Below are 26,218 nucleotides of genomic sequence, written 5' to 3'. Positions count from 1 at the left end.
CCGGGACGCAGGGACACGACTTTGTAATTCGGGCCATGTCCCGGATTTTTCGGGCTAGTTGGTCACACTAAGCATATTCATTATAAACATGGTTAACCTATCTATATTTTCTTTATTTAATCCTAATATATTATTTGTTACTCTGATCATAAGATGAAAACAGTATAATATATGGCACGAATTGCAGCCTGATTGAGATAAATTAATAGTTATATTAATTCAATTTGTACAAGTTAAATTCAATATTACTATTGTGTACCTGTTACATTGAGTTAATTTGATTTAATCATGAAAAGCAGTCACCTATAAATGTAAACTACTTACTACTAACGTATTAAAAGTATGCAGCCCAACAAAACAAAATATATTCAGTGACATTAGAAGTTTTACACCCAGAAGGAAATGAGATGATCGATGTTTGCTTGTGACACCTCGTTCCAAGCAACTGGAACTTCATGAATTAACTGTGCCAGAGTCTGTGGAGGATGGTGCAAAGCGGACAGTCTCCGTCCCATCATATCCCACACACGTTCGATAGGATTTAAATCCAGTGAACGGGATGGCCACGGCAAAACATTAGCGCCAGCTTCTTTAAGAAAGTCCATAGTTAGACGAGCAATATGGGGACGCACGTTGCATTGCTGAAAAAGGACGTGTCGCCATCCGTCTAGATAAGGCAGTAAAGTGGTTTGTAAGATGTTACCAACATAACGCGCAGCTGTCATACTGCCTCGAATAAACACAAATGGTAATCGACTAACATACCATACAAACCATTACTCTAACTGTCCTGTGACATGCCTCTCAACCAGCAAACCTGATATCTCGTCGCTCTCCACGGCGGCGTCTTACCATCCTTCGATCATCTTGCATTCCTAAACAAAATCACGATTCATCGCTGAATGCTACATTATGCCATCCTGTCACCCAATGCTGCCTTTTTCTGCACCAATTCAAACGTTGATGACAGTGGTCCGTAGTCAAAGAAAGCACTGGTCGTGGGCGGAATAAAATCAGTCTAAATCCAAAAGCTCAAATGTGTCGGTATAGTGTACCTACACATTAACAGGCCTACCTTCTACTCCAAACCATCGGTTAGCGATTTGACGCGTAGTAGCAAAACGGTCTCACAGGGCCAGTAGTCTAACACACCTATTATGGCGCTCTGTGGTACGCCTCTGTTGACCAGTTGTTCTTCTTTGTGTTCCTCTACTTTGGTTTGTCTACACACGAATAACCGTCATTGCCATACAATTAAATCGACAGCTAATCTCGCAATACGACAAACCCATATCTCTATAGGCAACAATTCTCCACCTGTCAAAACCGCTAACATGGTGGCAATTTTGATGTCTTCGAACTCGAGACATTTTCTTACGAGTACACTGAATACAATTAGACTGAAGAATAATAACGAAAAATTTCTGTACCAGTCGGCCTTCATAAATTGGTCTCTTCACAAATAAATTTAAAGATGAAACTTTATTTTTACAAAAAGTATAAAAGCTAAAACATTGGTATTTAGTCAGGGATCCCATGCCTATTTTTACCATTTACTACTAACAAGCTAATTTTTCGTGAGTAGCTTCATTTTAACGAGAGGCCCAACTTTTTGACTTACAACAATTTCCGAGACAAATGTGGTAGATAACAAAGATAGCAGGGATAGTCCAGTCGGATTAAACGAATAACAAGCCTAACCTTGCATGCCGAGCTGCCCCAAATTTTAATTTTCTAATCTTTATTAGTCAATAGTAGTGTAAATTTAAAATCTCGACTAAATCTCGCTGTTGCGGTAGCCGTCATTTTGATTTTAAACGAGAACCATTTTTGCTCAATATCTCCACCATTTTCAACTTCTCGACAAAAAGTATAGGGTGGCCGGAAAATCCCTTTACACTAATAATAATAATAATGTTTCAACACCTAGCCAATATTATTTTCAAATCCACGAGGAAAAATTTCCTGTAGTTGGCTGTATACCATTACAAAAACATAAAATCCTTTATAAAAGGTATATTAGTTAAAATCCCTATACAGGGCTACATCAAAGACATAACTAGTTTTCAATCGGTTGACCGATCATCATCAGTGTAATCCTAAAATGTGTATAACCAGATAAAATGATGCAAAGTATTTAAAATGTTGACTAAGGTTATAAAAAGTTATAGGCTATACTCACTTAGAATCTAACATGCTAACCACCAAAGTAAAAAATATTTGGGTATAAACCCTTTATAATTGATCCCTCATAGGAACATATGAGAAAGATGTGATTTATAACATGGATGTATAAAATATCCAATGTTTTACGCCCGAGGTACCAATGAGCTCAATTTGACTAGTTCACATCATGGCTGTATGGAAGCAATTGATTTTGATAATGGAAATTCCGAATGATGACATGACAGGAATGACAGTTCCACAGGAAGTTATAATTTCCCTGTTGTTTTGTGATATTTATTGTAAAATTTGTTAAATTAATAACAATAAAAACAGTCGTTCCCACTGTGGTAAATAGTCTATTAAAATGGAAATAGACTTGATGTAAATGTTAGAATATTGTAATGAAAGAAGTAGGCAAACCACATTACACGTAAGACAGAAAACTTAATAAACGTTATCAAACCCTTTATATGTAATATCTAGGACTTAGAAAAGCAATTGTATGTTTATTTAAAGTTATCAGTTATATTAGAATAATTGGAAGTTGTTATAGTATGTGGAAGTACCATAAAATATCACTGTGTGGGTGACAGAGATGTAGAACTGTTTTCTAATCTGGGAGGGATATATAATACAAGCTAAGATACATGCGACCATTTCTCAAGATCCCTGCATACTGCCTGGAACTCTAAGGGTTCGACAAAACAGACCAGTATATGATATAGTTAAACATAGGGGGGAGGGTTGGTGTTAGAGGTTTATGAGATTATAATTAAAATGTAACATGAACGGGACCCAGAAAGAGTAGTGAGACTATTAAATTTAGTTACAGTATGAATATATGGGGTGGAGATAGTCATAGAAAAATTATGGATGAAAATTTAGAGATGAATAGGTATGTATGTGGGTGATGATAACAGATGTTGGTTTGTGTGTGTATAATTGGATAGATGATAGTGGTTAATGGCTAGAGATGAATAAGGAAAGAAAATCATTATGGATTGTGTCAAATCAACTGTAAATGTGACTGTATGAAAGTGATAGAAGTAATAAAGAGGTGAAAAGTACTATTGTAATTAAAAGAGGAGTTAAGAAAAAAGTTGTCGATGAAGTGGATGGAAGTCCCGGTTGAACGAAACATGGCGGTTGACACAATTTTGACTTTTTTGTTTTTCTTTGACTATTTCTAGATCCTCGTACAAGTCCAACTTTAAGAAGTCTCTCTGTGGGATATTGTGTAGAAGAGAAACGTCATTTGGGATGTTCAGAGTATGATTTTTCTCTTTAAGATGTTGTGAAAAGGTAGAGGTATTCTCTCTTTTGATGTGTTCAAGAGAGCGAGAAGCAAGTGATCTACAAGTTCTTCCTATGTAGGTGGCATCACAGTCAGAACATTGTAGTTCATAAACACCACTACGATTCATATAGTTGATAATATCTTTGGTGTTAGATAGATACTGTCCTATGTTGTTGGATACCTTAAAAGAAATTTGAACGTTATCTACTGATCTTTTTATAATATTTGAAATATCCCCCGACAGTCTATCTTCGTGGAAAGGTATGGAAGCATAAATAGGTTTAGTTGTCAAATCCCTAGGGAACGCAGCATGTCGTAAGACCTTGAGCTGTTTTTTATGGATGAGCTTGCTTATGATGTGTGGATCGTATCCGTTGTTGAAAGCAGTTTGACGTAGTATATTTAATTCTTTCTTGTAGTTGGATTGTGATAAGAGGATGGTTTCAAGACGGTGTATGTAACTGTGAAAGCAGCAAGTTTGTGTGACATTGGGTGGTTGGAAGATGCTGGGATAACATGGTCGGTCTGTGTTGGTTTCCTATAGATACTGAATTCGAAGTGGTCATTTAATCTGGTAATAGTAAGGTCGAGAAAATTGATTGATTGGGAAGACTCTAATTCCATGGTAAATTTAATGTTGGGGTGGATTTGGTTGATTCTAGAAAGTAATGAGTCAGCTGTATTTGAGTTACCTGAGATGATCAGAAAACAATCATCAACATAGCGAAATCAATGGAGAATTTCAGGATTTTTCATGATATGTACTAATGTGATATTCAAAGATCGGTGTGCTCAAAGCAATTGATTAGATAATTAATTAATTAATTAAATTTAATTTTAATGATGCACTTATGATTTAATCACACTATTTAATGCTCTAATCTCAGGGTTTTATATTCTCGTGCTTCAATATCTCCTTTGCTTTACATATGATAAATAAGGTCAAAGACTAACGGAATAAAACACATATATGGTACAAAAACATCTATTGAAATAAATTCACCCTCAAAATATCCTCTAAAAATAATATCTCCTATTCTGATTATTGAAATACTCCTACCACTATCTAAAGTACTTATTGAAATTTGCGTTATGAATAATTCTACAAAAAAAAATAAAACTGTCTCTCGGATGATGAGTTGTCCAAATTCTTGTCTCTGGTCGCCTACAATTTACTCTTAGCAGCCCCCTATGTAGTCAGCAATCTCGCAACAAACTATTGCAAGCCTATTGTCATCAATGACCCCCTACAGATGCACGTATCTTTCAAAAAACAATGCTAGCCTTTTCTCCTCTCAATAAACTGAATCTATTTCTCGTTCCGGCATGCAACGGTGACTCTTGGAATATAAGTAGAACAATATAACTTACAATGCTTTACGTGATGAGCCTCCGTCAGGACACTTATTTCAACAAACTCACAGCTATTCATTTATCTGCCTTACTACTTCAGGAGACTCTCAGAGATCACCACTATTCGACTTGACGATCATTTAACAACTATCGTCTAGAATCACATTCGTTTAAAGGCCAGCACTAAACAGTAACGTTGAAAAAATTATTCTACCGTAAAATTAAATTATGTAAAAAATTATGAAAGTCCACTGACAACGATTCCAAAGAATTAAATTCAAAATTGTCAATGTCAGATTCAACACCAACTTTTCCTACCATTAGAAATTTCCTAAAACTAATTACATGCCAATCGGTTTTTAAGGAGATTACATTCATTTAAATTTCTAAATACAATTGTTCCCTAACCCGGTCTCATTGTCCAAACACATAACCACTTCCTTATCATACTAACTGTACAAAGAAAATACTTAATCCCTATTTAAATTTTGTTTACCTACGGCCATCCAAAGATAATTGACTTTCATTTCTTCGAAATGAATTTTGGTATATTTTTATTATATGTTTTAACTTTTCTAAAATATTAAGATCGAAACCATATTAATTCAAATTTTACATATCTTAACAACTCCCCGCCATTTGATTTGCCGAAAAACTCTGTTATTTATTTAAATGACACAAGTTTTTTTTAGGATCAAATTATTCCATTATGTTACCAAACTCTACTCATGATACTTATAAATGTCGTGAATGTTAAAAATACCCCGTATCTTGCCTGTCTCTATATGCGCTAATTCATAACTATTTACCCCATTTTCCGTATTGACCCTATATGGACCTTCAAATACCGGCATCAATTTAGCACAAATACCATTTTGTAAATTGGACACCCTTAGTGCCCTCACTAAAACTTTATCCCCTTTCTGGAATGTAACCGGCCTTCTTCTTCGGGTCCTCTCTTGCCTTTGGAGATATTTCTCTCCACTTCGTCTCAATCTTCGTTGAACCACCTCGATCACTTCTTCGTATTGTCTGGGGGCGGTGTCTTCCCACGGTCTCGTAGGCATTGTTCCTTTCATTACATATAAAGGCGTCTCCTTGGTAACCGTATTTGGTGCACAGTTCAAATACGTCTCTATTTCAAACACTTTTCTGTCCCAATGTCGATGATGTTCTTCCGCAGCAATTCTTAGAAATTTTGTGACTTCTTGTATAAAACGCTCTGATGGGTTGCTCTGTGGATGTCGGATGCTTACAAATTTTGTATTTATGCCTCTCTCTCTTAATTCCCCTTTAAAACGGTCGTTCCTAAAGTATGTTGCATTGTCCAACAAAATATTGTCTGGTCTTCCCACTGTTTCGATAAAATCGTCTATCTTCCGAAGTATTTCAGCTCCTTTCGTGGTTCTACATGGGTACAGTTTTAAATACTTTGAAAAAACATCCACCATAACTAATATGTGTTTATTCCTCTGTGTTGTTGTTATTAAATCGCTCAACATATCAATGGCGACAATATCCAGTTTCTTCCGAGCTATGACGTTTTTTGTGATGTTTTCGTTTTTGAAATTCTTACTTTTACACTTTTGGCATGTCTCGCAATTTCGAGTCATCTCTTTGGCTATTGTATAGTCCTTTCGACAAATGTAGTTCTCCCTGAACATAAGCCAAACCTTCCTGCTTCCAATGTGTCCGTTGTCACAGTGTAATTTTGCTAAAACTTCTTTTGCCATCTGTTCCTTGATTACATATAGTTCTCTACCATCGACCCTCTTAAAATATAAGTTATCCTCTTGTTCGACCCTTTGCTTTTCTCTTTCATCCAGTTGTTCCTGATTTTCCCTGATCTGAGCCAAAGAAAATAAGCCTGCTTCTTCTCTCATTATGTTCATGCCAACGTGGAGAGTTTTGTGGTCCTCTTTGCGGAATTGTTCATCTCTCGTCAACGCATCAGCCAAGATATTGTCAGTTCCTTTGATATATTTAAATTCAAAATCATACTCTTGAAGTAAAAGAATGTCCCTATGAATTCTATTATTTACCAGCCTATTTTTCATTATATGTATCAAAGCTGCATGGTCTGTTTCAATGGTGAATTTTGCCCCTAGTAGGTAAAACCGTAATTTATTTACACAAAATAACACACTGGCGAACTCTAATTCAGTAACGCTGTACTTTCTCTCATATGTTTTGGTTACACGGGAGACAAAACAGATTGGCACCTCTACATCGTCTTGGATCTGTGATAACACCCCTGCGAATTTTGTTATGGAAGCATCGGTCCGGAGAATGAAAGGTTGATCATATCTTGGGTGGTGTACTCTTACAGCTGTGGAGAAAGCTCCTTTTAAATTTTTGAAAGCCATTTCTTGTTCCGTTCCCCATTTCCACCTAACATTTTTCTTAAGTAATGCTATCAACGGTATTTCTTTTGTGCTGATGTCTGGTATTAGTTTTTTGAAATAGTTTACCATTCCCAAAAATCCCCGCAATGTTTTTAAATTGGTTGGCCTAGCGTAGTTATTTATAATTTCGATTCTATCTTCTGCAAGACTAATCCCTTTTGTGTCTAATTTGAATCCTAAATACAGTATTTCCTTTTGGAAAAACTGACACTTTTTAATATTTAATTTCAATCCCGCTTGATCCAGTTCTTCTAGCACAGTGTGAATATGTCGTAGATGGCTTGTTATATCTGGTGAGAAAATTAATAAATCATCTATGTAATGTACAACAAATTCTCCATGCCTATTTAAGATTGTGTTCAATGCGCGAACCAAAGCAGCGCATGCACTCTGTAGGCCAAATGGTACCACCCTAAATCGGTATACCACTCCGTCGATCGAAAAAGCGGTATAATTTCGACATTTCTCTGCCAAAGGTATTAACCAAAAACTATGTTTCAAATCGATTTTGGAAAAAATGTGTGACCCTGTGATTCGTCCAAATATGGCTTCGATGTTCAAAGGCGCTTCGTATTGCGCGATTGTGTGTGAATTAATGTTTCTTGCATCTAAACATAATCGCAAATCACCACTCGATTTTTTAACGCATACTATCGGGTTGATATATGGAGAGTCACATCTTTCTATCACCTTGTCTTCGATCATTTTTTCCTGTCCGACGCTTTGCCTGTATTTATACGGGATTGGATATGTCTTGGATTTAAAATTTTCTAAGTTTTTAACTTTAAAAGAATGTTCATAATTTTTAGCCACTCGGCTTTCTTCATTAATCAAATCTCCATAATTTTCTAGAATCTTCTCTACTTCCTTTTCCATGTTTTCTCCACATTTTAATTTTCTTTCATCCTCATTTTGTTCGCATGTATTCACTGTCCATAATATTTCTTCATAAAATTCTGGATTCTCGTCCATTATTGCCATTTCTTCTCTGTCCTCATCCTTTATTTCTTCTTCTGTTTTTTTTTATCTTCAATTTCCATTTGGTATCCCGAGCACCATGTTTCTACTGCTTTCATTTCTCTTATGAGAACTTCCTTTTCTTCCTGCTTCCTTTCTGTTTTATCGTCGATTGCCGACAATTCTTCCGTACCTTCGATTTCCTGTCTTTCTCTTGTATCCACCTTGTTTTCCTTCTTTCTTTTTGAACTCTTCTTCTTTTTCTTCCTTCTTTTTTTTTCTGGTTGATTTTTTTCTTGTACTTTCGGTTTTTCCTCTACAGTCATATTGATTTCTTTATGTTTTTCCTGTTCATTTATCTTTTCAACAATTATTTTCCTATCTATTTCCATTTCTTCTTCTATGTTGTCTGGTTCTGCTCTGATTTCCAGTTTATTCTCCGAAAAATTTATGGTGATATGTTTTTCACTCAATTCATCAATTCCCGCTATCATATCATGGTTTAAATCTTCGATCACCACACATTGCATAATATAGTATTTGTCTCCCACTCTGATCCGCACTCCCAAACCTTCATTTACTGTCGTCAATTTTTTGTTGTTGCACCCACTAAAGCAACCCTAGGAATGTTATACACAAATCTGTCCAAATTTAATTCTTTTACTAGTTTCTTATTGATTAACGATATCTCCGATCCAGAATCAATCAAAATTTTAATCGCTTTATGTTTTATAAATGCATCTAAGAATATTAAATTTGAATTAGAACTTTGTCTTTCATTTCCCGCCAACTGTATAAACTCTCTCGGATGACAAAATATACCGGAGAGTTGTTTATGTTTGTTCAATGGATGCTTTATTGAAAATCCTGTCTGGATTCATTGCATACATCTTCTTCCTCGTTTTCTATTGTTACATGATTCATCTCCCTTCTATTTTGTCGTTGGAAATTCTGATTGTTTCTACCGTCCCTTTGTTCGTTCGTATTCCTAGTCGGAGGATTTTGTGCATCTCTGTTTCTGTTGTGATTTTCATATGTTCTATTTTTTGCGTGATTCCTGTTATCATAATTTTGTTGTCTATTGTAATTTTGGTATTCTCTCGGCCTATCTTCGTTTGTTGATTGGGCATGTCGGTTTCTCTGGTCATAATTTGATTGATACCTTCTTGCCGGTCCATTATATTGTTCATGTTGTCTTCTGTTTCGCATTTCTCTTCTTTTTGCTTCCCTTACTTGAAGGAATTGGCACAAACTATCAATATCTTGATAGTTTCTCAAAATCACGTGGTCCTCCAGCGTTTCTTCGAAATGTCTGCTTATCATTTCTACCAGTTGTTCGGTAGAGTATTTGTAGTCTAGATATTTGGAATTGTTATATATCTGCAAAGCATATCTTTCTTCCGATATTCCCATTTTCTCGTGATATCTTCCATTCTGTAGCTCTTGGTTGATTTCCCTCTGTTTAACTTTCCCCCAGAAATAGTTGAGAAATTTATTTTCGAAATCTGTCCAATTTTCAAACTCATCTTCTTTACTTTCATACCATAACGCTGCTCCTTCTTTCAGATGGTTTCTAATTGTTTCTTTGCAGTCGTCAAAATATCTAATATGTTGCAATTTGGTTTTCAAATTTTTAACAAATGGTACTGGGTGTGTTTTTCTAATATCCCCTCCAAATTGTATTTTCGCGTCGCTTGTACCAAGGATAATCATTTCCCTTCTTTCTCCACAATTCTGTTGATTCTTGAGTTCCGCAATTTGTTTTTCGTTTTGCTTAAATTTTTCTTCTATTTCTCGCCTGTCTTCTTGTATTGCATTTTCAAATTTGCTTTCTAACTGTTCTAATTCCATCTTCTGCACAGTCTTAATATCCTTCATTTTAGTTTCTATTTCTTCTCGTTGCATCTTCAGTTTCCTTTCTGTTTCTTCTCTAACTTTTTCTAAACAGGCTTTCACTTCATTTTCATATTTTTCCAAACGCTTTTCCAATTTGCCATCATTCTCTTCCAATTTCTGTTCTATTCTCTGTGATATTTCTCTTTGTGTTTCTTCCATTTTTTGTTGTGTTATTTCCATGGCTCGTTTTGCTTCCTGTTGATTTTTCTCTATTTTTTGTTGTGTTTCTTCCATGGCTCGTTTTGATTCCTGTTGATTTTCTTGCATTGTCCTTTTTGTTTCCTGTTGATTTCTATCCATTTGTTGTGATTGGAGTTGCATCAGTTGCAATAGTTTCTCTATTCCTGTTAATTCCTGTTCTTTTCTCTCCATAATCGTTGTATCTCCTTCATTATCCAATCCTTCTTCAACAATTTTTTCCTCTTCTCTGTTATTCTCTCTGCTTTCTTGCATTTTGCTTTGCCTCCTTGTGGTCGACATGTTGTTTCTTTTTGTTACTGTTTTCTTTGTCCCCGCCAAATGTGAAATTTTACAACACTCTATAAGTTGCAGAACACGACAAATATTTCTCCCCAAATTTAATAAATTTTCGCCACAAATATCAAATATGCAATCAGTAAATTTCAAAATAAATATCAAATGTACGATTGGTAAAAATATTAAATAATTCAATAGCAGTAAATATCAACTACCTACTATCAATCCATAAATCAAAAATATTTTTACACCTGGAAAAATTGTCAAATTATCTCTGGATCACCTGTAGTTATTCCTTATCTCTTTCCCTACCATCAAATGCAAAGCTGCGATATTTTTTAAGCCACCACGTTCTGGGCTCCAGTTAATGTGATATTCAAAGATCGGTGTGCTCAAAGCAATTGATTAGATAATTAATTAATTAATTAAATTTAATTTTAATGATGCACTTATGATTTAATCACACTATTTAATGCTCTAATCTCAGGGTTTTATATTCTCGTGCTTCAATATCTCCTTTGCTTTACATATGATAAATAAGGTCAAAGACTAACGGAATAAAACACATATATGGTACAAAAACATCTATTGAAATAAATTCACCCTCAAAATATCCTCTAAAAATAATATCTCCTATTCTGATTATTGAAATACTCCTACCACTATCTAAAGTACTTATTGAAATTTGCGTTATGAATAATTCTACAAAAAAAAATAAAACTGTCTCTCGGATGATGAGTTGTCCAAATTCTTGTCTCTGGTCGCCTACAATTTACTCTTAGCAGCCCCCTATGTAGTCAGCAATCTCGCAACAAACTATTGCAAGCCTATTGTCATCAATGACCCCCTACAGATGCACGTATCTTTCAAAAAACAATGCTAGCCTTTTCTCCTCTCAATAAACTGAATCTATTTCTCGTTCCGGCATGCAACGGTGACTCTTGGAATATAAGTAGAACAATATAACTTACAATGCTTTACGTGATGAGCCTCCGTCAGGACACTTATTTCAACAAACTCACAGCTATTCATTTATCTGCCTTACTACTTCAGGAGACTCTCAGAGATCACCACTATTCGACTTGACGATCATTTAACAACTATCGTCTAGAATCACATTCGTTTAAAGGCCAGCACTAAACAGTAACGTTGAAAAAATTATTCTACCGTAAAATTAAATTATGTAAAAAATTATGAAAGTCCACTGACAACGATTCCAAAGAATTAAATTCAAAATTGTCAATGTCAGATTCAACACCAACTTTTCCTACCATTAGAAATTTCCTAAAACTAATTACATGCCAATCGGTTTTTAAGGAGATTACATTCATTTAAATTTCTAAATACAATTGTTCCCTAACCCGGTCTCATTGTCCAAACACATAACCACTTCCTTATCATACTAACTGTACAAAGAAAATACTTAATCCCTATTTAAATTTTGTTTACCTACGGCCATCCAAAGATAATTGACTTTCATTTCTTCGAAATGAATTTTGGTATATTTTTATTATATGTTTTAACTTTTCTAAAATATTAAGATCGAAACCATATTAATTCAAATTTTACATATCTTAACAGTACGGATTCTAAATGATCCATAAAAATGTCAGCTAGAAGAGGAGATAGGCAACTACCCATGGCTAAGCCATCAGGTTGTCTGTAATATTTATTGTTGAATACAAAGAAGTCTTAAGCTAGACAAAATTGTAGTAATTGAATAATTGAATTGGTGGTAGAAATGGTAATGGAATTTGCTCTTAGAAGAGAATGTACCAGATTAATAGTTTCCTGTTTTGGGACTGAAGTAAAAAGATTGCTAACATCAAAAGATAGCATGGTAATGTTTGGACGAAGCTGAATTTGTTGGGGATTGTTGACAAGGTGATTGAGGTGTTTTTGACTGAGAATCGAGGGGTGAAGTTCGTCATGTTGTTAATGAGATTAAGTATACATTTTGAAAGAATGGAAACAGGAGTGTTTATGAAGCTAACAACTGGACGAATGGGGATTCCCTCTTTATGTATCTTAGGTAAACCATACAGTCTAGGAGTTAGAGGATTACTGGGAATTTTGTAATAAGGTGCAAATTGTTCTGAAAAAAATTCTGTAAAAGGTTTAAGGTTATCTTTGAGTTTGTTAATGAATTTTTTGGAAGGATCTTCTGGAAGTGACACGAAATTATTATTAGAAAGAAAGGTAGTGACTTTATCATTGTAAATAGTTTGGTCTAGAATTACCAAACAATTGCCTTTGTCTGCCTTGTAACTAAATTTAATAGTCTCACTACTCTTTCTGGGTCCTGTTCATGTTACATTTTAATTATAATCTCATAAACCTCTAACACCAACCTTCTCCCCTATGTTTAACTATATCATATACTGGTCTGTTTTGTCGAACCCAGTTAGAGTTCCAGGCAGTATGCAGGGATCTTGAGAAATGGTCGCATGTATCTTAGCTTGTATTATATATCATATATCCCTCCCAGATCAGAAAACAGTTCTACATCTCTGTCACCCACACAGTGATCTTTTATGGTACTTCCACATACTATAACAACTTTCAATTATTCTAATATAACTGATAACTTTAAATAAACATACAATTGCTTTTCTAAGCCCTAGATATCACATATAAAAGATATGTAAAAGGATATACTTGGCTAGGGATATGCCACTTAATGCATCGGGGTGTAACGTCGACATAGGATTGAGTGGTCTAGCCATCTTTGTCAGTAACATGCGCTGGATCGTTTGGTTAAAAGAGATAGATAGACCACAGATAGACAGCATGTTTACATGCTGTTTCCGCGTTACGCTTTTTTGGTGAGTATGCCGAGTCTACGCTTAATATGTCAATGGTCTGGCCACGCAGACAGACAACAATAGATGCGATTGAAACATGATGGCAGCCACAAGTGAGTCTACAATTACTGCTTCAACACTTTCCGAGAGCCTATGACAAACAGAATGTTCTGTGCACCGATAAGTTTGCGATTTCTCGAAATCAAAATGTTTATTTCTAGGCAAATGACAACCTTCATTTCTTTGAGGAAGTGAAAAAACCCGCCTAATGTTATGGCATGGGCTGGAAATATTTCAACTTATCTGTTTGGGCCATATTTTTTTGAAGGCTCCATTACTTATCACAGTTATTTATCTGCAGATAATCAAAGAAAGATTATTATTGCAATCGACAGCTCAGGGCACTGCTGACACTATTTCTTTTCAACAAGATGGCGCCTCATCCCATTTCACTCTCGTTGTTCACAATCGCCTGAATGAAATCTTCCCGAACCGATGGAATGGACGTGGTTCTCCAATTTCTCGGCCTCCAAGACGTCCAGATTTGACAGCGCCGGACAATTCACTGTGGAATTTCATTAAAGAGAAGGTTAGAAATGCAGATATGTTTCGAATGAGGACTTGCGAAACGGGGTGCGCCCAGCTTTTACGTCAGTAACTCCGGACATTCTGAGATGGATGAGTATACGAACATGGCGTCGTACCAAGTTGTGTTGCGACAATGCAGGTATTCACATCCATGTTTTAGATAAATAAATAATTAATAAATAACTTACAAACAAAATTGTGTTATTATTTTTTCCCTCTGTTGTATAGAAAATAATAATTCATTAGTGTAAAGGGACTTTCCGGCCACCTTATATGAGAACTAATATTGTTGAAAATATGATTTTCTATAATTTCTTTCATTACAATTTTTTTCGCGCGATCGATATTTTCAAAGTTATGGGAGAAAATAATGACAGGTATTATTTCCCCCATAATTCTGAAAATATCGACCGCGCGAAAAAATTGTAATGAACGAAATATACAATTACAAACAATTTTAGTTCTCATACTTTTTGTCGAGAAGTTGAAAATGGCGGAGATATTGAACAAAAACGGTTCCCGTTTAAAATCAAAATGACAGCTACCGCAACGGCGCAATTCAGTCGAGATTTTAAATTACACTACTATTAATTGACCCTCCCTAAAGACTGGAAAAATAAAATTTGGGGCAGCTCAGCATGCAAGGTTAGGTCTGATACCACATACGGAAATTGTTGTAATGAAAAAACTTGGGCGTCTCGTCAAAATGAAGCTACTCAGGAAAAATTAGCTTGTTAGTAGTAAATGGTGAAAATAGGCCTGGGATCTCTGACTAATTGTATTATAGCTTTCTTTAAATATTCTGTTGCCAAAAGAATAATTTCAAGAAATGATTATTCCGTCTGGTTGTAACACTTCTAATTTCACTGAGTATAAATAATTTTTAATTTCGTTACATTATTTTTGCAAAAGAAAAACATTCTAATTCCCCTCCTGTTCTGTTATCATTGCTTTATCAGTTAGTCTATATAATTTAATACCTGAATCTAATTGCCCCGTCAAACATTTTATTTTCAGATCTTGCATGCATATTGATAGACTTAACAACAAATTTTTTTAAAAGCTATTAGCAGAGTTGCATGACCTTTAGGAGAGACAGCATAACCCAAAAATGGCGAAGGAGTATACCTATCGGGATTTAGAGAAATACGTGAGTAATATAGGTTGTTTTTGATTTTGTGTTATCTATTTGTTTAGAAGTAGGTACATACTGCTTTATTTTAGAATAATTTGTCACGTCTGTGTAAACAATAATATATTGTCACAAGTGTTGCTAGGTGATCGGGAGCTGGGATATTTTTAATAAGCGGGATTAGAAAGTAGAGTATATTTTTCTCCTATTTGCTTTGTTTGCACTTAACGCTTTGCTTTTTTATTAATATAGCAATTTAATATTAGTATTACCTAATTAATATTTATTAAGTAATTATCTTTAGAAATTAAGTAATGGTTTAAATTAAAAGTAAACTTCATGCTTAAAACATAAATATGTAGTTTTAAATACTGGTACTGAATACCTACTTACTATACACCCATGGACAAAAATATCGAACATTTTGAAATTATCATGTGAAGTAAAATTTTTTGTGCTACAATCCTTAGCTCTTAGGTACAAGAAAGTATATAAAACAATCATACGACCCGTTGTAATGTATGGAAGAGAAACGTGTACGATGACAAAGACAAACGAAGAGAGACTACGTGTTTGGGAAAGGAAATCCTAAGAAAGATATTTGGGCCTGTGCTTGATGAAGCAGCAGGACAACATAGGATAAGAACTAACAAAGAGCTCGAAGAACTATACCCAGACGCCAACATAATAAAAAAATAAAGTCCAGAAGGCTCCAATTAGCAGGGCACATCAGAAGACATTCTGACCAAAGAACAGTAAGGCTGTTATGGAAGGAAGTTCGAAGTGGAAGAAGATAACATGGACGCCCTCGACTCAGGTGGCCAGATAATATAGCAGGAGACCTGAAAGCTATGGGCGTGGAGAACTGGATGGAGATTGCTCAAGACAGAGGAGAGTGGCGGCATGTTGTCGAGTCGGCTAAAGCTCACGAAGGGTTGTAACGCCACGGAGTAAGCACAAATCCTTAGCCCTGCCAGTGTAATAGGAATATGAGTTATTTTTCCGAATGCGATGTTTTAAAGTATCATATAAATTATAAATGCTCGATCAGAGTCAAATCTGATGTGGGCTATATGGTGGCCAATATAATCTTTTAAATTGCGTAAGTAAAACGCTCATGCAATTTGCGAAAATTGACTTGTGCATGCAAATTTGTGCAAATCAAACTGAACGAAAAACTCTCTCTTTTTCTATTTTTCTCAACACCTCGACATTCGTGACTCTATCCACCCAACGTATTCTTAATATCCTTCTGTAGGCCCATAACAAGAAGGCTTCTAATCTGTCCGAAATATATTTCTTTAATGTCCAAGCCTCCAACCCATAGAATAATACGGAGAAGTTGTAGCATCGCAAGTCTTATCTTTAAAGAAATTGTAATATCCCTGCTACAGAATACTTTTTTCAGTTTGTTGAAAGCATTTCTTGCCTGTCCTATTCTTGCTTTAATCTCTTCTGTGTGTATTCCTTATTTTCATTAATAATTATTGTACCCAGATATTTATTTTTTTAACTCTAATGCTCTCTTAGTTACGTAACATTAGAAACAGGACAGAATTATGCTTCGAATAATTTACGGTACACGCACATGTGTTTTTACGATTGTGCTCTAGACCTTTAACATGACGAAGTTGGAATTCCTTTTCGGACAGTACCTACACTAAATAACGGATTGGAAAATTGGAAGGCCTGATGCACTTATTTTTTGGCCATATGAAGTTTTATGAAAGAGAACGTTCTGTAGAAATTTTGAACTAACAACTGGAAAATCATAGAAGCAAGAAATTGACTTTGTTAGAATTCAGTCATTTTGGAAAATATTTGGTTTTTCTTGGTAAAACGGTCCCGAATGTTCATTAAATCAAGCATAGGCGTAACCAGGATGATCCTAAGGGGGGGTTACAACTACTGGAAAGGGGGGTTACAACTACTGGAAGGTCTCTGAAGGGTATGGTGTTAAGCGTATAGAGCTCAAAGTCCATCCCAATGGGGGGGGTTATAACCCCCAAAACCCCCCCTGGTTGCGCCTATGAAATCAAGTAGAAGCTGTTTTGAACGTTTGTAGTAATTTTCCTAACAAGTGCGGAAAGTCATACTTTTCCACACGCGATTGTAGTTTGCCGAACGACGCGAAGCGGAGTTCGGCAAGCAGTCGAGCGCGGAAAAGAGACTTTCCGCAAGAGTTAGGAAAAATGTTTTTTCTACGAGCGTTTAAAAAATGACCATCAATTTAAAAACTAAAAAAAAATGACTTAATCAATTCTTCTTCTTCTTCACGTGCCATCTCCGCGATGGAGGTTGGCAATAATCATGGCTATTCTGATCTTAGATGCTGCTGCTCTAAACAGTTCGGTTGATGTGTATCCGTACCATTCCCTCAAGTTACGCAATCACGAAATTCGTCTCCTTCCTACACTTCTCTTGCCCTGGATTTTCCCCTGTATAATCAACTGAAGTATGTTGTATCTCTCATTACGCATAACATGCCCCAGGTACTGCAGCTTTCGTGTCTTGATGGTTTCCAATATTTCCAGTCTTTTGTTGACTCTTCTCATGACTTCGTTGTTTGTTATATGCTCGGTCCATGATATCTTCAGGATTCTTCTATACACCCACAGTTCAAATGCTTCCAACTTTTTAATAGTCGATGCGTTAAGAGTCCATGCTTCTATCCCGTAAAGCAGAGTCGAAAAAATGTAACACCTTGCCAGCCTAACTCTCAAGTCTAATTTCAGTTCTCTTGCACAAAGTACCTTTCTCATTTTATTGAAGTTTGTTCTTGCTTTCTCTATTTGAACTTTGATTTCTTTGGAGTAATCGTTTGTGTGATTAATTATTGTGCCAAGATAGTTATAGTTTTCTACTTGTTCTAAAGTTTTACCTTTAATTGTCAGGCTTTCATCATTATTTTGGGTTTTTGATATCCTCATAAATTTAGCTTTCTTGATGTTTATTGATAATCCATATTCTTCTCCATACTCAACTATCTTGTTCATTAGCTTTTGGAGGTCTTTAAGGTTGTCTGCTATTATGATAGTATCGTCCGCATATCTAATGTTGTTAATTGGCGTTCCATTTACATTTAGTCCTGCTGTTTCTCCCTCAAGAGCTCTTTTCATAATTTCTTCAGAGTATGCATTGAATAGTAGTGGTGACAGTACACACCCCTGTCGCACTCCTCTTTTAATTTCGAACTCTTCTGATGTGTGTTCGTTAATGCGTATGTGTGCTTGCTGTTTATAATATAGATTTGTTATAATTCGAAGGTCATTGTATTGTATTTGTTTTGCTTTGAGGACGTCCATTAGCTGTTTGTGGCGGACTTTATCGAAAGCCTTGTTGTAATCTATGAAACAGACGTACATATCCTGGTTCACGTCCAAGCATCTCTGAATTAGTACGTTGAATGCAAAGAGAGCTTCACGGGTACCTACGCCTCTACGGAATCCAAATTGCGTTTCTTCAATATCCATATCAAGTGTTTGGTAAATGCGTTTATGAATGATCTTTAAAAACATTTTAAGTGTGTGAGACATCAGGCTTATGGTACGGTGGTCGGTGCATTCTCTAGCATTTTTCTTTTTTGGGAGACAAATAAATGTTGAGGTCAACCATTCATTGGGTATGTTACCCGACTGATAAATTTCATTAAATAGCTTTAAGAGGACATATATGTACTCATTTTCTATTATTTTAAGAATATCAATAGGCAGTTGATCTGGCCCCGGGCTTTTTCCGTTACTGGTGTTTTTTAGTGCATACAATATTTCTTCCTTTGTAATTTCTACACTTGTTTCCCTGTTTTCGAAAGATATGTCTTGTAGGTTTCCTCTTTCGTCGTCGAAAAGCTCTTCCATATATTATTTCCATCGTTTTAGCTTTTCGTCAGTCGTTATAATAGTGTTTCCATTTTTGTCTAAAAGAGTTGTGTTGTGGTTTCTTTTTTGCAGCCCTGCCATTTCTTTAACCTTTTTATGCAGGTTGAATAGATCATATTTGTTCTGAAGATCTTCTATCTCTTTACATTTTTCCTCATAGTAAGTTTGTTTTGTCTCTCTTATCTTTTTTCTGATTTCATTGTTAATTATTTTGTAATTGTGATTGTCTTTGTTCTTGGCTTGTCTTCGTTGGTCCATCATGCCGAGTATCTCGTCGGTCATCCAGTTGTCTCTCTTTCTTATCGGTTCTTTTAATATCTCTTTGCATGGAACAAGTAGGCAGTTTTTTAGTGTTTCCCATTGATGGTTTACCTCGTAGTTGTTAGTATCTAATTTATCCAAGTTTTCGTATATTTTCTGTTGAAGTTTGTTTTTTATATCAACTTCTTTCAGTTTGCTAACATCTATATTTGGAGTTCTTTGAGGTTTTCTAATACGTTTAAGCTTAAGCGTGACATTAGCGATTAGTGGGTTATGGTCTGATGTGACATCTGCTCCTGGATATGTTTTAACATATCCAGCAGGATACATCAATTACATAACTGAATTAAAAAATAACGCTAATGAGTTATAATAATCCCGAATTAAAGTCAATGCGGTTCCTAAATACCTGTTAAGCAGTAATGAATGGTGTATATCAATACAGGTTTTAATATTTTAAAGTCATAGCAACGATGTCAAACAAAGCAATTATTGTCAAAAAGCACGTCACACACTTTAAAATTTCCACTCATCTTTACTTAGAAATTTTAAAATAATTCAGTGATTTAGATGGAATCAAGTGTTGTGATTTTGATTATAGTTACTTTCTAGTATTCGTTACTGCGATTACTACGATTACTTTTGTATTTGAGTACCGGTAATTATATCGAAAATCGTATTGTAGCAAAACAATGAGTCACCAGCCGCAAGGCGTAAGCCGAGAAAAGTCTAGATCGAAGCACGCTATACGTGGAACCGATGCGCGGTTGTTGGAAGGTCACACGATAGTCGGAGAACTGGCTTAGCCCGGAATGATCGAGAATAACGACTAGGATATATAAGGCATAATTTTTGTGAATAGAGTTTAGTCTTAAGCCAAAGTTTGTAAAGTAAACTTGTATAAATAAATAATAAAGTCGTAAATAAATACGAACCGCTAGTTTTATTGTAATTATAAGTAATTACAATAGTCGCGTTACAGTATTTCTCAGTAGGTAAGTATGTTGTATAGGTATTCCGATATAACAAGTAATCATTTACAGTATTCGTTACTTTGATTACTATGATTACTTTTGTTACTTTTGTATTTGAGTACCGGTAATCAAATAGAAAATCGTATTTCTCAGTAGGTAGGTATTTTGTATAGGTATTCCGATATAACAAGTAATCATTTACAGTATTCGTTACTTTGATTACTATGATTACTGTTGTTACTTTTGTATTTGAGTATCGGTAATCATACCGAAAATCGAATTTCTCAGTAGCTAGGTATTTTGTATAGTTATTCAAGTTGTTGTTAATTAAGTGTACTGGTTGTAGATACAATAATCGTTACTCGCTCTGATATGATTGGTACGAAGTAACGAAGAAATCAGAGTAATCAAAGTAGATACATTAGTCGTTACTCGCTCTGATATGATTGGTACGAAGTAACGAAGTAATCAGGGTAATCAAAGTAGATACAATAGTCGTTACTCGCTCTGATACGATTGGTACGAAGTAATCAGAGTAATCAAAGTAATCAAAGTAATCAGAGTAATCAAAGTAGATACAATAGTCGTTACTCGCTCTGATACGATTGGTACGAAGTAACGAAGTAATCAGAGTAATCAAAGTAACGATTTGCCTCTCTGTATAGTAATCGTTACTTTCGGTATTCGTAAGTAACGAGTACTTTGTAACGTGTTCGTAAGTAACGAGTACTTTGTAACGAATAGTTACATTTTCAACATCACTAATCAAGTGACGAAGAACTACCCCCATCTATTCTCGACGTTGTCAATAATCTTGATCTGTTAAAAGCACAATATGTATGTAAATTCAGTGCGGAAAAGTAAAACTTTCCAAACTAAAACGCGTGCGGAAAAGTAGACTTTTTTGCACGCTCGTAGAAAAAATAAGTTATACACTTGGCATAATGGAGAAGGCTGTATTTCGATAAAAACTGGATTCTCGTAATATGCTATTACCATAAGAAATCCAACAGAAAAAACTTAAGTTTTTATATAAAAAAATTTAATCAGGGCTATACCTCCCTTGTCGAGTCTGTGACATTATCATCTAAAAAATACCACTATTTTTGTTCGAATACTCCACGAAATGTACGAAAATTACGTAGCGGTTTATGATACTACCTTATAATTTTTTTCCGTTCGACCTTTTGTATGTACCTCCACTAATATGGTATTATCCAAATTAGTCTGCCAATTAAGCTAATTGGCGCCATTAGCCATTCAGGTATCCTTTAAGTGTTGCCAAGAAATTTTACTAAAATGAACTATTCCACTCCATAATATTTCAACCGACGAGTTTTTTCAACGTTCCTATTGTCCTAATTTAATATCATCTATGAAGGCAAATAATATTTATAAGAATTTTGTATTTTAATTTTTTTATATTACATATAAATTTTTGGTTACACCTGTCGCCATCTTTCTAAAGGTTTCTACATATTATCATGCACTCATCGTTTCCGGCACGTAGCGTAGTCTCCGAAAAGCCTGATTTTACAAAGAGGTGTCTGATACGATACGTTTCGGACAGTATGAATTGTTCATATTTAACCCGCCGTTACACGCGTCTTCTATTGTGACGTGGTTGCACGCGTATGAGCGTCGCCCTCACCTACACCAATTCGACTTATTTCGAGATAGAATGAATGTCAACCTGTATAAATATAAAATGGGTTGTACTCACATATCATGGAAAGTCTCGTAAACCAATTTTTTTTATTAATTTAACAAAACAAAAGTAAAAATAATATGATAATAGACAAAAGAGATATTCAGTACACAAATGAAAAGTTTTAAAAATATTGCACACATCTAAAGATAATAAATACATCTACTCAGATTCTTCCTCCTCTATTTCCCAACAGGAATTATACTAGTAATTACATTACATTAAGTTTTTGTGTGTTCCTGACAAATTGATCTTCTACAGTTTGGCTTGCAGAATTCTGTCTGAGTTTTTTTGTTCTTCTTCTTAGGACAGTATGCACATTTATTAGATACTTGGTTCATTTCTACAGGCTCTGCTTCATCTCGAATTCCCAAATCGTCCCTTATTTGCATTCGTAACAATACTGAGATAGTTCTTATGTTCGCGGCAATTCAATATTAGTATTTTCATAATACCTATTAATATTTTCATAACCTTCGCTGTTTTCTTCATTTTTAATTTCAGCAAGCCACTGAAGTAATTGACGTTCTTTACGAGAATCCATTTTACTAAAAAAGCAAATTAAAATTAATAATTGTTCTGAAGCTATTTTGTTGTGGCATTTATGTAATTAACTATTAATATTTTGTATTTTGATAACGACGTCAGAGGTGGAATTCGAAATGTCAATAAAATCACATTTTCAAGTTAAATTTTTTCTTATTTCCTAATTAGAATAGATAAAACCAAAAATGGGTTCTTAACCAGTGGCGCACCTAGAATTTTCCTCTGGGAGGGTTTGCTTGGGCACCGAAAGTTTTTTGTATTATTTGTGAAAGACAAGTTACATTTTCCTACTTTCTTTTATATATATTTCTATATGCTTTGGGAGAGATTTTAACCCCCAAGCCCCCCTCGGTGCGCCAATGTTCCTAACGTAACCTAAACAATGATATCTTAATTAAACTTACCCAAATATTAAACAAAAACCTAAAAGTTTCTTTGAAATAACAGAAACGTGATTTCACCGTGATTGCACGCGCAGTGAGGAATTCTCTCACTTGAAGAGGGATGGTCACTTCTTTCAAGTATCACAGCAAACTGACCGGCTGAAATATTCTATAATTTTGTCATACCCTCTCATGGACGATGCTAAAGGTATTCCTGGGTGCTCAAGGTTATCGTATTAGTTAAGACAATTTCATTGGTTATAAACAAATATGGTGAGGTATTCCCTCATAGCGCGTGTAATGGCGGGTTAAAAGCATTAAAATCAATATTTTTCGGAAACTAAACGCTACGTGCTGGAAACGATTAGTACATGATAATATGTAGAAACCTTAAGAGTAACAACGTTCACGTGACCTGAATAATGTATTTTTTCGACCAGAGGGTTCTGGGTACAGAAAGAGCTAACCTGCTGTCTATTTACGAGATTGATTGATATTTGGTTTAAACCAGCGAATCCTGTTTAGTTTATGGGGTTTCCTCACTGTGTGTTGTGTGTTCTAGAGCATATTTCTAGCTTTCTGTGTGCTTGAATGTAAAACGAACAGTATTAGCGACTCTGATAAAATAGTGGCGCATATTCGACTGCGCCACATTTAAACGTTAAGGGCGTAGGTGCAAAATTTCGCGTCAATGTGTTTAAAGCCGGCTACATTTAAACGGTACTGCGTTGTCGTTCGACAAGATCGTATGATTTCGTTGGATGCACGGTCACACACGATCAAAATTTTTGCCAATTAGTCGAATTCGACAAAATTGAGCGACGCCGCAATACCGTGAGTGGCCAGCTTTAAATGCATTCATTTTTTTCGAACCTTGAGAAAACTAATAAGTATTTTTGAAAAATTTAAACGTACAATGAAAGATTACATTATTATCGAAAGCCGAAAACTTCTATAATGTTTATTTTAATAAGTTACATTTTTAATTTCAAATATCTCATTCAAAAAAACCTTTTTGGTTATTTTAAGGGACTTTCTGCACGCTGTAATAATGTAATCTTTCATTTTGTGTTAAATTTTTCAAAAATATTTATTAGTTTTCTAAGGATTCGAAAAAATTAATGAATTTAAAACACAATGGCGCGAAATTTTTATTCCAAAATTAACAAATTATTTCATCGCGCCGGTATGTTTGAGGAATATTTTGAAAGGTATTTTTGATGACGGTTTTTGCTCCAAATTTTAAAGAACCACTAGAAATCGCATGAAATTTGGCATATACATAGCTAACATGTCAAAGAAAAAAAAGTGATATTGTGCCGATGTATTGTGCTTTTGTCCTGAGGGTGAGTTTCACATCTTCTCCTGAGTGAAAATATACGTTCAAAATAAGTCCGGAAGTGGATAATCTGACTACTTCTAAGCAATTTTTGTTCTAAAGAGATTTTTTAACCAAGTCAATACTTTTCGAGTTGTTTGCGAGTGAATATGTTTATTTTTCAAGAAAAAAACACAAAAGTAAGTATTTTATATAAAAAAAGCATTCCTAGCAAAAATATAGCTTATAACAAAGTGAAAAAAAATGGTGTATGTATGAGATCTGTAGGCCCAGCAGAAGCAAAGTTGCAGCTAATGAAAAATAGGTTCATAAACTTCAAATTCTAAATCGAATATTTCAACGTGACATAACAAAAAAATAAAGCAATTTTTGAGGAAAACCCAATTTTAAATTTTTTAAAGTGTTTAAAAAAAATGTATAAACATTCTCAATTATTTCTTTGCAACACGAAAATGCAGCAGCTGCATAATACTATGGTCAAATCTGATAGTGCAGGAAGAGTCTGTACCGGTTTCGGGGGTTGTTTCCTTTCGACTACAACCATATCAAAAATAAGCACTCTGAACCAATGAAACTTACAGATAATATAAACAATACATACACGAGGAAAGCAACTTGTGAAACGATAACGATCAATTTCATTTTGATGCTAATTAGTGTGATTTTCACGATTTTCTTTACAAAAAAAATGAGACCAACTTTATTTTGAGCATAGCTTACTTTTGATGCTAGAATCTTTTTTACAAAACAAAAATAATGCTTTTTTAAACACTTCTAGTTTCTTTTAAACACAAGATCTAATGAATTTTTCCAAAAAATTCCTTAATTTTTTGGTTATTTCACGTTGAAATATTCGATTTGGAATTTGACGAATATGAACCTAATTTTCATTAGCTACATCTCTGCTGCTACTGGGTCTAGAGACCTCATACATTCACCATTTTTTTACTTTTTTATAAACTATATTTTTGCTAACAATCTTTTTCTTGATGAAATACTTACTTTTTGGTTTTTTGCGAAAACGTGTTTTTTTGTTGAAAAATTAACATATTCACATAACTCGAAAAGTATTGACTTCTTAAAAAACGCTATAGAACAAAAGCTGCGTAGAATTAGTAAGTGTATCCATTTCGGGACTTATTTTGAACGTACATATATTTTTTCACCCCCGAGAAATGTTGAAACTCACCCTCAGGGAAAAAGCACACGTTGGCGCAATATCACTCTTTTTCTTTGACATGTTAGCTAAGTGTAGGTTTTACAACATTTTACCGTGAGTGAATGGACTATTGATATTTAGTTCACGTCGGTGGTAGTATATTATAGTAGGGTAGAGGTACCGGTTGCGGCCACTTTAAGCTAAACTTTGTATTAAATCTTTTGTCGTATCAAAAATGAATTTAAGTTTCGAATGATTTACGGACTAAACTTTTATAATATATTTCTAAATTAATTTAAAACTGTGAACATCGGATACTATTATAGAAATTTAAAGTAAAAACAATTTAAAATCATCGAAGCTAATTTCACCAGCTCCGGCCACAAAAGTACCAATAGGGGCCATGTTGTGCACCAGTTGTGGCCATGATAAAAAAAGTAAAAATGAAATATAAAAAATAATAAAGATGAAGATAAGAAAAGTGTAAATAAAAGTAAATAAAAAGTAGGTTAATAGTCATTTATTATTTGGACATGAGATAATAAAAAACACATATAACACATATATAAAAAATATTGTAAAAGAAATCGTATTAAAGGTAGGTAACTTAGATGACGAGGGTAATTAACACCACTTTTTTTTTAAATTAGACATTTCGGGTACATCATATATTCCCCTAGAATTAATTTTCTTAGGTTCAGAAATTGTCTGAACAACGTCACACTTTTCGTATATAAGCTCGTCTTTTTTTTCTGGCCACTTCCAGTGATTCAACGTTTTGACCATTGTTGAAACAGCATAATCGTTACTATCAATTTTGGTAATTACACCAGGATAGAATGAGTCATCGTATTTTACAATGACATAGTCATTTTCTTTCAATGTGTTTTCAAGT

The 26,218-nt window shown here is 34.7% G+C and overlaps 1 protein-coding gene across 4 annotated transcripts in view; it reads left to right on the top strand.

Annotated features, from left to right (window-relative positions):
- LOC126890405 (huntingtin-interacting protein 1) overlaps positions 1 to 26,218 on the top strand; it is a 249,021-nt gene that overhangs the window by 60,617 nt on the left and 162,186 nt on the right. For 2 of the 4 annotated variants that reach the window (XM_050659302.1, XM_050659303.1), the window contains exon 2: positions 14,961 to 15,093. The exons of the other annotated variants lie outside the window; for them this stretch is intronic. In XM_050659302.1, the coding sequence (XP_050515259.1) occupies positions 15,055 to 15,093 (39 nt within the window). In that variant the 5' untranslated portion in view covers positions 14,961 to 15,054. The remainder of the gene's footprint in view (positions 1 to 14,960; positions 15,094 to 26,218) is intronic. 4 annotated transcript variants of the gene reach the window in all.

The sequence above is a fragment of the Diabrotica virgifera genome, chromosome 8 (genome assembly GCF_917563875.1).
Source record: "Diabrotica virgifera virgifera chromosome 8, PGI_DIABVI_V3a".
Classification (NCBI taxonomy): Eukaryota; Metazoa; Arthropoda; class Insecta; order Coleoptera; family Chrysomelidae; genus Diabrotica; species Diabrotica virgifera.
The sequence above is the reverse complement of the archived record's forward strand: the minus strand, read 5'-3'. Positions and strand labels throughout refer to the sequence as shown.